At 33.8% G+C, this 13,938-nt stretch overlaps 1 protein-coding gene across 1 annotated transcript; it reads right to left on the reverse strand.

Moving 5' to 3' along the window:
- Window positions 1-469: 469 nt before the first annotated feature.
- Window positions 470-13,518, reverse strand: PKIA (cAMP-dependent protein kinase inhibitor alpha). The gene is made up of 3 exons (XM_080801062.1): window positions 13,422-13,518; window positions 6,613-6,790; window positions 470-3,554 (listed from the first exon to the last, which is right to left on the reverse strand). The coding sequence occupies exons 2-3, from the start codon at window positions 6,761-6,763 to the stop codon at window positions 3,475-3,477; spliced, it is 231 nt and encodes a 76-aa protein (XP_080657188.1). The 5' UTR covers window positions 6,764-6,790; window positions 13,422-13,518; the 3' UTR covers window positions 470-3,474.
- Between the last annotated feature and the right edge of the window lie 420 nt (window positions 13,519-13,938).

The raw sequence follows: 13,938 nt of genomic DNA on the forward strand, positions 1-13,938 counted from the left end.
TTCAATAAATACTCTTAATAGACTGTGCACATTTCAGAAAAAATGTATTACTTTTAATATCAATTATGTGAGCATGCAACATTACTAAATACAAAAGTCATACAAGCTCACAAATGACTTCAGAGACTGCCACTCTTTGATTAAAGAACAATTTGGGGCCTATTAAGACATCATAAATCATAGATGGTTTCCTGTTTTTACCTGATAACTACACATTGTCTTCCTATTACGACAAGCTTTACTCAGAAGCTAAGCTACCTGGCAGTGACATTTGTTTACCCATTTTGCTTCTCTGAAGAGAAAGAGCAATATCATTCATCTTATAAAATGGTGCATTTTTACTGTGTCTGAGTAAAACTCAAGTTTAGGGCTTTTACAGTGAGCAGTTCTTGGGATGTTGCCTCAAAACTAAAGACTGCCTGTTATATATTGGAAAAACATTTCTATGAATTATGAGAACAGTATGTTGGCATAGGATGTTTATAACTGATAAAAGGTAAATTTGACAAGTTCATACTTACTACAAATGAGTAAAACTGAAATTTTCATATTTCTAGTTAATTAAACAAAACAAGTAGCATGGAACATAAAAAAAAAAATCTGAGCCATGCTAAATTTATAGACTACATACCAGAAAGGTATTCTGAAGTATAACACAAAAAAATAAACTCTAATTGAAGTTCTTTCATTCTTTTTTTTTTTTTTTTGAAATACACTTTCTATGGTCTGGTCACATCTGCGTTTTTACTCATCTAAGTAACCTTGAGAAAGACAATTCCTCCTTCTGAGACTCAGTTTCCCTCTATAATATATGGAGAATGAACCAGTTCATCTCTAAATATTCCCTTATAGATAAAGATGCTCTATAATTGGCTTTAATTTTATGGCCTGTGCAGTAGAAAGCTCCTTGGAAACCGACAAAGATAGGTTCAAATCTTAATTTCATCACTTACTATCTTTTTAAACTTGGAAAAGTTATAACTTATTGAGCCTTAATTTCTTAATCTATGAAATGGGATAACACTACCTCTTTAATTAAATTCTCTGAAGAGAAACAATTAAATTGGAGAAAATGTGCTGGAAAGTGATTAGCATAATGTTAGTTGGTGGGAGGGCATTCAGTACATATTCTCAAACCTAATGCCTTAGTTTCCTACCTTTTCCTTTTCTCCTTAAAAATTCAATTCCATGTATATTATTGATTTGCAAGTAAGATATTACAATACAATTTGGAAGACACTGTGAACTTTTGCTGAGCAACATTTGTAGGATATGGACATTTTGGAAAGTAGATTTTTATCTTCTAGCTTGGGACTCTCTCTGGGTTTTAATATAGCAGACAAAGTAGCAGTAAGAGGTCAAAATGATTCAAAAGCTCCATATGACTTTGCAACTTAGCACTATAATATATTCAAAGACAAGCATGACACCACATGCATTAATAATAGTATATCACATAGGAATATAAAGTCTCCACATACACTCAGCACTAGTCCTAAACTTTACAAAATCACATGTAATCAATTTGGAATTCCACAACTTTAAGGATGGAGAGAACTTTACCTAGATTAACAAGAAAGCTATGAAGATAGTAAATGAGGATATTGAAAAAGTGATTTTATGGGTTGGATATTTTAAGTGGACTACCAGAGATTGTCTAAAAATATCTCAGGAACCTTTCTTCCCACTTGTGAGTCTATTAATAGGTGGAATTATTTGAATTTTAACTGGGCATTTTGGACCCCAACTGGTTAGAATGAAGTACTCTAATATTTACTCTTCTATTTTCTGAGAGACTCACCCTATTAACATTTTTTCCTAGTAATACATGATTGAGGACCAAATGATACCCATGCCCTTATCCTACTCATTTGGAAAGTACTGTAAGGAGAGATGAGGGCAGACTGACCTTTCATCCTATAGGCAGCTATGGAGGAGGGCTGAGTTCCTGGTACATCCATGGAGATTATCTGTGGTAATGCTGTTTAACCTACCTCAAATGGGACTGTATCTAAGACCTCGAGGATAATTTAAGTGGGCTCTTTATTGTAAAGGGTCTTCCTGTTATCTGTTATTTGTCCAGTAATCCATGAGCCATGGGCATATTATCGGTTCCTTATTTATTACTACTGATACATGATTTTATAATACTGACCAATGGGATTACACAGCTCACAGAAACTTTCCATATAAGAACCATGATGTCAAAACACAGCAGAGGCTATCAACAGTATTAATGAGGATTTTGTTAGCTTCTAATGATAATTATTATTGTATCAGAATGCAATTCACACTAATTATTAGTAAAAGTTTACAAACATTAAAAAGTGCATAATAACATTTGTATCTGATAGGGCTGAAAAAAGACATGAAAAACACAATGCAAGGGCTTTACTTTTGTGATTGGTGTCCACATGATTGCAAGATAATTTTTTCCATCTGTTACAGCTCCATGCTGATAAGTTGTCCTCTCAATTTAAATAGTATCATACAGCATTGAGTAATTTGACTCCATTAGAACAAAATGTTTCCTGTTCTTAATATTATCTTATCTTTCCCACCATCCTGATTCTCTAAAATCCTCATAATTAAAAATTTTAAAAAATATATTAGTTGGGAAAAGTTCTCCAATTGAAAATAAAACAAAATAGGCATATTGAATTCTGGTCTGTACAGACATCAAACAGACTGAATTCAAGTAAAATTCACATTAGCGGATATTTTCAAATGCCTCTATAATAAAGCAAAAAAGTCTTGATGAATTGGTTAGATTTAATTCATCAACAGTGGATCAAGGGGAAAGATTAAGTTAAAAAAAAGTGTGATCTATCCTGTGTACACCACCACACTGTGGAGAAGAAAAAAGGCAGCCCTTTTAAAAATGAGTGGTATAAAAATTCACAGTAACATACATTATTTTTGTTTTTCATGAGCAATCAAAGAAGGGGGCAGTGCTGAGCGTGTATACTGTACAATACAAAACAGTGTAAATAACACAGCAGGAACACACAGATACACAATGCTAAAAACAGTGCTTTCTGGATGGTTCTTTTACTGGGTGAATACTTAGACCAGAGATACTTAAACTCTGGGGTTCAACCAACCCTTTGCAATTAGACACGATTAAATCCTCTGACATTGTGAGGGGCCAGATGCTGCAGGAAGAATCATCATCTAGGTCAGTGCTACTCTCTACAAGCATTTTATCATATGGTCAAGTGAAAGGATCCATACAAAAATGACATCCAAACACAAGCCACAAGACTTCAACCATTGCTAATGACAGAGGTAGAGAAAAGTCTGTCTGCAGCCACAGCCTCTGCCCCCATTTTTGACATGATAATGAGCAGATTCCTATAATGCAGCACAGCTACTTTTTCCCCCCCACTTTCACTCTTGGAAACAAATGCATTCCAGCCAGGCCTGGAGATTTGAGACATTGTCAGGTGTTGCTGAAGTTATCAAAGTGGGATGTTAGCTTTCAGATTTTGCTGCTTCCCCCTGGGCTTCCCCACTTTGTTCTGTGGAATTTCGTTGTGCATCTTCTTCACCTTCTGTAAGAGACAATAAAAAAAGGATAAAGGCAAAATAAAAACTATTACCTATATTTACTGACTCTTAATATATCATATTGGAAATTTCAGAAATACTGAAAAAGTCTGAAATTCTCATAGAGACAAGTATATTTTATTGATAATCAATTCCTCAATTAGTGTTTTAAGGTTGGCTAATTCTGGTTCTATGAACTTGGGACAGCATGGCACAAAAACAAAAGAATAACAATTTTTACAATGGCCAGTGATGATTTATGCTAGGAAATCTCAAAGCCAGATCATGACACTTACAGTTTTACGGGTTGCAGAAATCAGAAGTGATTTTAGACAGAAATCAAAAGTGGGAAGCAAGTTTACCTTTTCACTCCTTTCTTATTTTAAGAAATATTTTAAAATTGCATTTTACATTATTTATAGTACTTGTTGATAACCCATCTGATTTTTTTAGAGTTTTAGCAAAATATTTTTGGGTGTTCAATATGTAAACTATATCAGTGTTTGCTGAGTGTTTGTTACCATAATTCAAATGGACAGAGGTGAGTGGGCTGTTCCATTCTTTGAATGGAAATGTCGAAAGGCAATTTCTCCTTTGCTCTTAACAAGTATACACAAAACATTTCACCAGACACCATACTTAAGGGAAATTGAAAGCAGTTTTACATAAATACATATATTTTCTTTAAGATTTTATTTACTCATTTGACAGAGAGAGATCACAAGTAGACAGAGAGGCAGGCAGAGAGAGAGGGAAGCAGGCTCCCCACCAAGCAGAGAGCCTGACCCTGAAATCATGACCTGAGCTGAAGGCAGAGGCTTAACCCCCTGAGCCACCCAGATGCCCCAATACATATATTTTCTGTTTCTAAGGGAGTTCTCTGGGTATGACCAGGCATATATATATATGTGTGTGTGTGTGTGTGTGTGTGTGTATGTAAAACACAGCTGTGTATGTATGTGTGTGCATATATATGTGTGTGTGTGTGTGTATATATATACATATATATATATATATACAGTTCATAAACTACTTTCGTTATTACAGCAATAAACAGCCTCCCAAGATGTGTAGATGCCTGAATCTGAGATGTGTAGATTCGCGTGCAACAAAAACTTGATCAACAGGAAAAGCTCTTGGTAATCAAAAGAATGAAGTCAAATTAGGGCAGGTACAAGACAGTAGAATATTTAAGGATGAAACTGACTGCGTAAATACAAGATGAGGACTTTGACTCCCATGAAGTTTGGGGCTTTCTAGGAGTCTCGGAACACTTCTCAGGCCTTAGCATAATTCTGCAATTGCAGAGCCATTGCTAAATAGGTGCTTGTTAACAAATCAAGGTAAACATGGGACAGCAATATTGTGGAGTATAAACTTAAAAGAAGTTGAAACATTCATGAGTTACAGAAGAAGTCCCTCCCACAACTCAGGTATTGATATTTCATTTGTCATTTATATATTTGTCAGTATTGCAATTACTATTTTTAGTTCTTTGTACTTAGAATAATAAAAAAGTTACTACTGTTTATATTTTGCCTGGCTCTGGACTTTAGGATTAGAAGACAAACAAAAATTTCCAGGAGCCTGGAGAATAGCAATTAAAATCTAGAAATGTTTAGAAAAAAAGACATTTGGTAGCATAAAGATATTTTAATTATTCTAAATTGTTTAACAATACCATTAATATAAAATATAAAATAATTTTATATTTATTAATAAAAATCTATTTCTTCCATTGTTCTATAATAATTTAATATATTCTCTTGTATAAGATAGGTCTTGATGCTGATGAGTCTCAATTTCAGGGAGGACAAAAAAAGAAGAAATGGAACTGCTCTATCAATAATATTAGGGGTGTCTAAAATTAATGCAGATTATTTTAAATAGAATATTAATATATAAATAAAAATATAAATCTTATAAAAGAAAATTAGCAAACTCTCAAAGACCACAGAAAAAATTTTACTTACCTCATGCCACCAAATTGTAATAATTTCCTTAACCCCTTCTGAGAGCTGCTTTGATAAGTAACTTCTGGTAATAAATAGTAGGGAAACAAGAAAATCTAAAATATACATAAGTCTGTATATTCCAAGGTGGCAGTGTTAAAGTTTTATTTTCAGTTTGAATTTGAAAAGACCAATCTGTGACCTGCTGACCTTTAGCCATTGAATAAAAGTACTGTCCCTAGGTATGTTAGGTAATGCTGTTAAACTGTTTCATTAACATATACTCTGACTCAGTTTTCCAATAACTGGAAAGCTTTGCCATAAAAATTCTAATAGCAAATTAGTACTGAGTGGTTACCATTGGCCAGAAACTGATAAGTGCTTTTCATGTATACAACACTGTGGTTCCTTAATCGTGAACTCCTTTTTTTACTTTTAAAGGTTATTTTTTTACAAGATTTGTTAGGGAAATACATCCAGTTTTAAATCCTGCAAAAGTAATGGATGAAAGAACTACTGGCATTCTTTTAAATACTCAAAAGTACTTTGATATTACAATCTTGTTTTACTTTTTCATTGGTACTTGGGTAAGAAGAGTGCAGAGTCTAGTAATAAGACAAATTTTCTACAAACCCATTCTATCATGAAAAGAAAACTGAGAGACCTTTTTACCGAAGACATTGATGTAACAAACAATTTTACTTCCATTGTCAATAAAATTGGTCCCAGAGACCCCTTTCCTTTGAAATGGTTATTGAAATGTTAGAGGTGGCCAATGTTACTGAAGGTAGGAGCTCCAACTTTGTTAAATATACTATTTGGAAATTTCAGAGCTTTTATAGATTAGAACTTTTTTAAAACCCATGTGCTTTATTGATTGCATTAGTAATATAAGATTAAGAATTCTGCACTTGAGTGGGAAACCCTGTACAGAAAAGTCACTGAAAATGGAGTAGGAGTGATTAGGAGATTAGTCACTGACTTTTTTCTTGCCTTAGACTGTAACTCTATTAGATTACTTTCAAAGGTGGTTTTTCATGTTTTAATACTCCTCGGTGGAATGCTACAAATAATCCCACCTTGGAAGAAAGATGTGTGTCAAACAACTCACCTGTCTTGTTGATATCAAGACCTGCTAATTTCAGGGCTAATTCATTGCTGTTGCCACTTGCAGAGGAAACCAGGATATCATGTATTGCATTTCTTCTACCTGTTCTTCCTGAAGCAATGAAATCTGCATATGTAGTTTCCACATCAGTCATTGCTAACAAATATCCACATAGCAGGGACTACAAAACAAAGAAAAACTAATAGGTAAATATAATGTTGGTCAATGATTTCAAAGACATTTCACAAAGACACTTGTTAAATTACTGGCCTACAATATGAATATGAAATGATTGTCTTGCTTACATGTCCACAAAGCAAGTAATGCTTTAATCCTTGATCCAAGGTCAGTGAATTTTTTCTGTAAAGGCCTGATAGTAAATAAATTAGACTTTGAGGGGTATATAGTCTCTAATCCAACTACTCAATTTTGTGGTTGTAGTGCAAAAATAGTCCAAGTAAAATATGTTAAATAAATGTAATAAGCTGTATTTAGAAAAATAGTAATAGGAGCAGATTTGGCCTGAATACTGTAACTTGTGGGCACCTAGTTTAGATCATAAAATTCCCCTTCTCTAATACCATTTTAGTCAGTCTTCAACTGCAGAGAGAAGAACTTGAGATCGGTAGCATACCAAGGTTGGGGGTGGAATGGAGTGGTCCATCCTAGAGATAAGCTGAATGCAAGTACTTTGCGGAGTATAAGAACAATAATGAAGTTGACCAAAATTCAGTTTGCTTTTTATTATCACCATGTACCAGCAATTCTTATTTTATTTTATTTATTTATTTGAGAGAGAGAGTGTGCAAGCAGGTGTTGGGGGCCGAGGGAGAGGGAGAAGCACACCCCCACTGAGCCTGGACCCTGACACAGGGGCCAATCCCAGGACCCTGAGACTATAACTTGAGCCAAAGGCAGATGCTTAACCAACTGAGCCACCCAGGCACCCCCCCAGCAATTCTAAGCAATGTCAGTGACCAAAGAGATACTCCCAATCCAGGAGGATGGTTCCCTGTGGTCCCCTTAATAAGTGATTGCTTGAGAGGAATAACAATCTTTCTTGACTGAATCTTTGAAATAAAATATTCAAGTTTAAAAAAAGACTCAATGATGGGTGCCTGTGTGGCTCAGTTGGTTAAGTCTTGATTTCAGCTCAGGTCATGATGTCAGGGTTGTGAGATCAAGCCCTGTGTTGGGGTCCATGCTGGGCATGGAGTATGCTTTAGATTTTCTCTCTCCCTCTCCCTCTGCTCCCCCTCCAAAAAAGGAACCAATGAAAATGAGTCTCCCAAAAAAATATTTTCAAGGTAAAATAGGATATATGTATTAAAAAAACCCACCAAATACAAATCTTTGGTTTTTTTCCTATGTTTAAATTTATGTCCTTCCCTAAAAGTCAAAAAAAGGATGTATAGCAAGATAAGAAAAAAATAAATTTATTATTGCATTAATTTATTTGAACAGAACTTTAAAATAATTTCCTCCTATTCCTAAATATTCCAATCACATTTTATTATAGTTTAAGATTAAAAACATATCAATAATGAAGAGAAAGGGATCTTTTCAAAATATAAGAAATATGGGGGAAGCAAAAATGGTGGAACCCATACATCATCATGGGCATGCACACTTGCACTCTGAAATAACTTGATAACTTGATTTACACTGCAATTTAGGATGGCAGTCAGTAGCACATTCTTTTAGGCTGAGTTCCCCTAATGCATACTGATGAGGGAGCTATTAATTCAATCTAGAGGAAACTTTTATATTTTCTCTTCTTTAAGAGGAAGATGAAACAGGAATGAGGGGGCAATATCACAAAACACTTTTGAAATAGAAAATATATCTATACTATATGCTTACTGTGACTATATTATAGATAACATTGGTTTTCATTCATTCAACTATATCTACCATTATTTTTTAAGGGAATATGGTAATGGCTATTATTTTATTTAAAACTTCAAAATGCTCTTCAGAAGATCCTGGGTTTAGTCATAGAGTGACTTTTGGAAAATCACTTGAACCTCCTAGTCTTCCATTTTCTTATAAGTAAGGGGACAGCTGAAAGGCATGATGAGTAATGCTACCTAAAGTGAAGATGTAAAAACAATGATCACTTAAAACTATCTCATTTCTAAAATTCTGAATTTGGAGATTCCTTTCATGGCCATAACCACCTATTCTTTTTTCTATCTCTTCTTCTTAATAACTCTATTCTTCGCACTGGTTATATTTTTAGTTCTTTTAACCCCTTTTTAGCTTCCTCCAGGTTCAGTCTGGATCAATTGCCAACCAATTTCATGTAACTTTTTTTTTGGCATCAAGAAGTCCCTTTGACCTACTGTCACCTTGATCTTCCTAAACCTCACCTAGGAAAACAGCATCGTGCACTTTCTCTGATCTCATTAACTGGGTAGCTGAGTGTTACCAGAAAAAGTCACAAAATTGTGCCAATTGGCTCTAGAAAATTTTGACTCTATTATTAGTATACACTCTGAGTTGTTCAGAAATTCTTTTTTTCACCTCTGGTTGACTCTTCCTTATACTTTTCTCTGTGGGAAGAATTCCAAATGCTTTCCAGGCCACACAACCAGGTATCACTGCCTTAAGAGATGACTTTACATCTTCCTTCTCTGAGAAGATACAGGACATCTGCTGCATATTCTCTTAAATTTCTTCCTCTCTCAAACACATTTCTCTGTAAAATACTATTCTTTCTTTCCTAGACGAACTAGCTTCTTTCTTTCTAAGGCATGCTATTGATTCTATTTCCTGCTGCCTCCTGTAGGACCTTGCTCCTTCCATTATTTGTTTTCCTCAATAATTTGAGTTTTCTTTCTCCTCTGCATTTCTCCTGTAAGCCTGTAACCATGTTCAAGTCCTCTTACTAAAAAAGCAAAACCAGAAAACAACAACAAAATACCAATCATTTAACCAAATATTCTTTATTCAACTTTCATACATCTTTGCACAACCATCTTTTTCCTTTATTAAATTTCTCAGAAAGGTTCAGCTACTTTTATTTTCTCATTTTCTTTGAACAACCCTTTAAAAAGTCTGTATTCCATTGGCTTTTATGTAGCATGTTTTATGGAGATTACTTTCTTAGACATCACTAAAATGATTTGTATTAACATTAAGTGACCGCTTAATGATTACTTTCTTAGACATCACTAAAATGATTTGTATTAACATTAAGTGACCGCTTAATTATTACATTTCTTGTAAGTGCCCATCCTGGTTTGCTCTCTCTACAATACATGACATTTACAGTTACATTCTCCTCGAAAATCTCTCCTAGCACATATTGCAAGCTATAGAGGCAAGAATATTACAGGTAGTGTTATAGGTATTATTATAGCTATCTGTATTTGAATCTAGACTTTGCATTTAGTTGTTATGCTATATCTAATATTTCTGTACTGTTTCATCTATAAATTGTGATAAATATACTTAGCTCTCAAGGTAGCTATGAGAATTCATTTGGATTATGTATCTAAAGAGCCTAATAAATGTTAAGCATATGGTGGGTGCTGATAAAAAAACAGCAACAATAACAACAACAACAACAATAACAAAACACCACAACTGTCACTTTACTATCCTGGTTCTATCCTATTTGACTTTTGTATTCTTCACAGATTTCTCTTCCTGGGGACATTTTGTAGGAATTTAAGATCAGTCCTTGACCCTTTTTCCTTCTTTCCTTTCTAACTTGAAAAACTCATCTAATCCATGGCTTCTAATTCCTCACAATGGATAATGCAAAAGTATGCATCTCCTCTTTAGACTGTTTCCCCAGGCTCCTCACACACAAGGGCAACTGCCTGCTAAATAGATATTTTCACCTGGTTTTGCTTAAGCATTTCGAATTCAATAAAACAAAATAAGATGACAACAAAACATTGAATAAACTGGCCTTACTAATACACTATGTTGGAGCATACTTTGCCTATATCTCTCACTTGATAGCCATGTCTAATCACTTGCCAGGTATGTTGATTTGTATTGGATGTCCCTCATATTTACTTCCTGTAAAACACAGAAAAGCTCTTCCCAGGATTATTGCTGAGTTTTTCCATAATCTGGAAAGAACCCTCTTTTGTTGCTTTAACTTCAATCACTAGCTCTCATACTTGGTATGTTGCAGAATAACGTACAATATTTTTCCAGAGCTTCTCTGCGGCACTAGTGCTCAAGTCTGTGATTCTACCTGGAATGCCTTCCTCTAACAAACTTGCTTGTTGAAATGGATTTAGCCCTCAGAGTTCAGCCAAATGCCACCTTGTCTTTGTCTTCTTTTCCTTGTCTTTTCAGCTGGCAATCCCATTTGGGCCTTGATTTGTGCCTGTCATAGAGGGCACTTAAATTCTAACTAGCATTATAGTGACCTCGCCTTCTAGACTGAACATAAGCTCTGACAAGACAGGAACTACATTTCAATGTTTTAGTTACATACAATTCCTAGTAGAGTCCTTTGCATACAGTCAGTGCAAAATAAAATATGTTGAATAAAACTAAACAATGAAGAAAAAATATACGACGTCCTTCATCAGTAGCCACAGAGAAGTTCCCTCTTCCCTGATTATACTCAATTACCAAATCCTAAAAATCCAGAAAGTTGGTGAAGAATCTGAGGACTAGACAATTCTATGATTTGCCCATCTTCACACAGTTAATTGTCTGGAATGAAGGTCTACAAAATCTCACTTCATTTTTCTACTTTACCAGGTTGCCTGTCTGCGAGTGAGTTACAAGTCTGAATAAAGGTTTTGACTTTGGAGTAATTTAGTGTATTTCATTATCTATTCTACCACCATTAACCAATACAGTATCTAATTTCTATGTTATTTTGGCGATTTAGAATTGGACATGCATATCAACCTAATATTATCTCATAAAAGTTTAAGGAAAGGTGGAGTTACAGGAATAAGTTTGTCTTACAATCACTGTTACTGTTTCTCACTCTCAGTCCCTTTATGGCTTTTTAAATCATAGGCTTTTTTTTTTTTTTTTTTTTAAAGCACAACTGCTATCATTTCTCATCTAATAGCAATGCCATGGAGTAGGGAAAAATATCCTTATTTTCAGATGAAGAAAATAATTCTCAGAGATACTAAGTGACTGTTAAATAATATACAGAACTATACTTAACCCAGGTTCTATAGGTTTTGCATAGAAAACATTGTATTTTGCAATAGAAGTTCTTTTTTTTGCCATTATCATTTTTCTACATAGACTGTCATAATAATACATGTGACTATGGGGGTTTAATATCTAATTCACTGTGCTTTTAATAGTTTTAAGGAGATTTGAAATATCAAGAATGAGAGATAAAAGTAGTGACATTTCCCATGAGAAGATGTGAATTAAAAGAATGTGTGCTGTGTTATGATTTGTGTCTCTGGGAATGTTAAAAGATCCTGGCAGTAATTCTGCTTTTAAACAGGGGAGCCAACAACTTAATTTGAATTTTCACTTAGTGTTCTCTTAAGTAATAAGTACACGGAATAAGAAACAAGGTTTTGAGAGATGTTAAACGTATATTGTGTTCACCTTTAAAATGTATACATAGGGCTTAAAAGACACTAATGGCATTTGTGAAAAGAGCTCATCCCTATAAACTTCTCTCTTTAAGTACTTATAAAACACATTTACTAGATTGATGTGCTGAGTATGGAGCATTCAATTATGGTCCATTATAATTATAATAATCATAAAAGTAGTATTTCATTTTTATTACATTTTTCCCTCTGGACAATAGACTTATTTTTCAGTAAAAAAGAAAAATACCTGACAAATAGCACACATGTAAATACATGAATGAGGAAGAATACAATTACAGTTTTAAACAAAATGTAAAGATGCTTTGAACTCTCTTTTTTTCCCCCTCTCTTTCCATGATTATAGTTCTTTTAGCGAATTCTCATTAGGTGCTGAAAAACAGTTATTTTTACATGTATGGCAGCTATGTTGTTTTTTCTTTCAGTTAAACATTTAGACACAGGTCTTTAGTGATATGACTGCCAGAGACCGGAAATATCTTTTACACCAAATATACCACTGTATAATGACTTTGTAATTTTGCTTAGATATTCTGGGGATGCTATTGCTAAATGATTATGTCTAATAGATAACAAAAAATGATAAAAGTTAAAATCTAATGTAAGCAGCTGGTAGAGGTTTAATAGAATAGCAATTAGCATGCTTTCTGGCCTTATAAAAATAATCAGAATAAAACCTGCAAAATTTACCAAAAGTGAACTCCACTAAGGTTTCCTGTTTATGTTGCTATAATTAGAATTTTGTAGATAAAGCAAAATGGTAGTCCTGGATATCAACAAGATAAAATGGTATTTTTTTTGTATCCAGTTATAGAAAACAACTAAATTATACTATATTCATAGTCTCATTAGAGAGAAAGAAACACATTTTATTATTTAAGTACTATACCATTTTAAAGTTATATTAAATTTTAAAGCATAAATCTCCAAATATTGATATCTAAAAAGCCAATCAAAATTCATGATTAAGGAACAAACTTGCTCTTTCTTTTCTCCCTTCTTAAAAAAAATCTCACTTTCTCACTCTTTAACAAAAGAAACAGTATATTGGTATTCTAAAAATTCTTCATTTGTATAATGGATTTCTAAACTGAGATTCATGTTGGTCTTTCCCTTGTTTATACTCTTTACCTTTTAAAATATCATATATACAAATTATTTGAGAGACTAAACCAAAAGATTTTACCCTTGTAGTTTTCACAGATTTAGATAGATTGCAAGAGGCTAGGAAAAGTATGTACTTACGTCTCCTATATTAAATAAATCGAAGCATTCCACATAGATGTGTATCTAAAAGAAGTTGGGCCTATGAAGCTGCTACAATGATTTTTATAGTGACATTGAGTCACGAGCCAAATGGTGACTAGATAACATGCTAATTTTACTCCTGTAAATGGGGACACATGAAATGAGACTCACAAACTTGGAAGAAAGAATGGAGAGAATGCCATCAGCAGGCACTGAAGTCTTCTCTCTAGTATGAATGGTATGGTTTCTTTTAGTTTAAAAGAGAAGGAAAATTCTTCTTGTCCCATATTACAAATGCAATTATATAACATCTCAATTGTTACTTTATGAGTCATGTGAAGTGTGTTAAAAGCTTCTGAGTAGTTTACTATGTGCTTAGGGCTTGATCTACATTAGTATTTCTGGAGCATTTTGGTCTCAAATATCCACTACATTCTCAAAAATTATTGAAAACACTAGCGAGTTTTTGTTTATGTAGTTAGAGCTGCTAATATTTATCATATGAGAAATTAAA

This window comes from Martes martes, assembly GCF_963455335.1.
Source record: "Martes martes genome assembly, chromosome: 4".
Classification (NCBI taxonomy): domain Eukaryota; kingdom Metazoa; phylum Chordata; class Mammalia; order Carnivora; family Mustelidae; genus Martes; species Martes martes.

Coding starts and splice junctions, on each gene's coding strand:
- PKIA (XM_080801062.1), bottom strand. CDS start 6,763: ATGACTGATGTGGAAACTACATATGCAGATTTCATTGCTTCAGGAAGA. Junction 3,555..6,612: donor TCTTGATATCAACAAGACAG/GTGAGTTGTTTG, acceptor TGTCTCTTACAG/AAGGTGAAGAAGATGCACAA.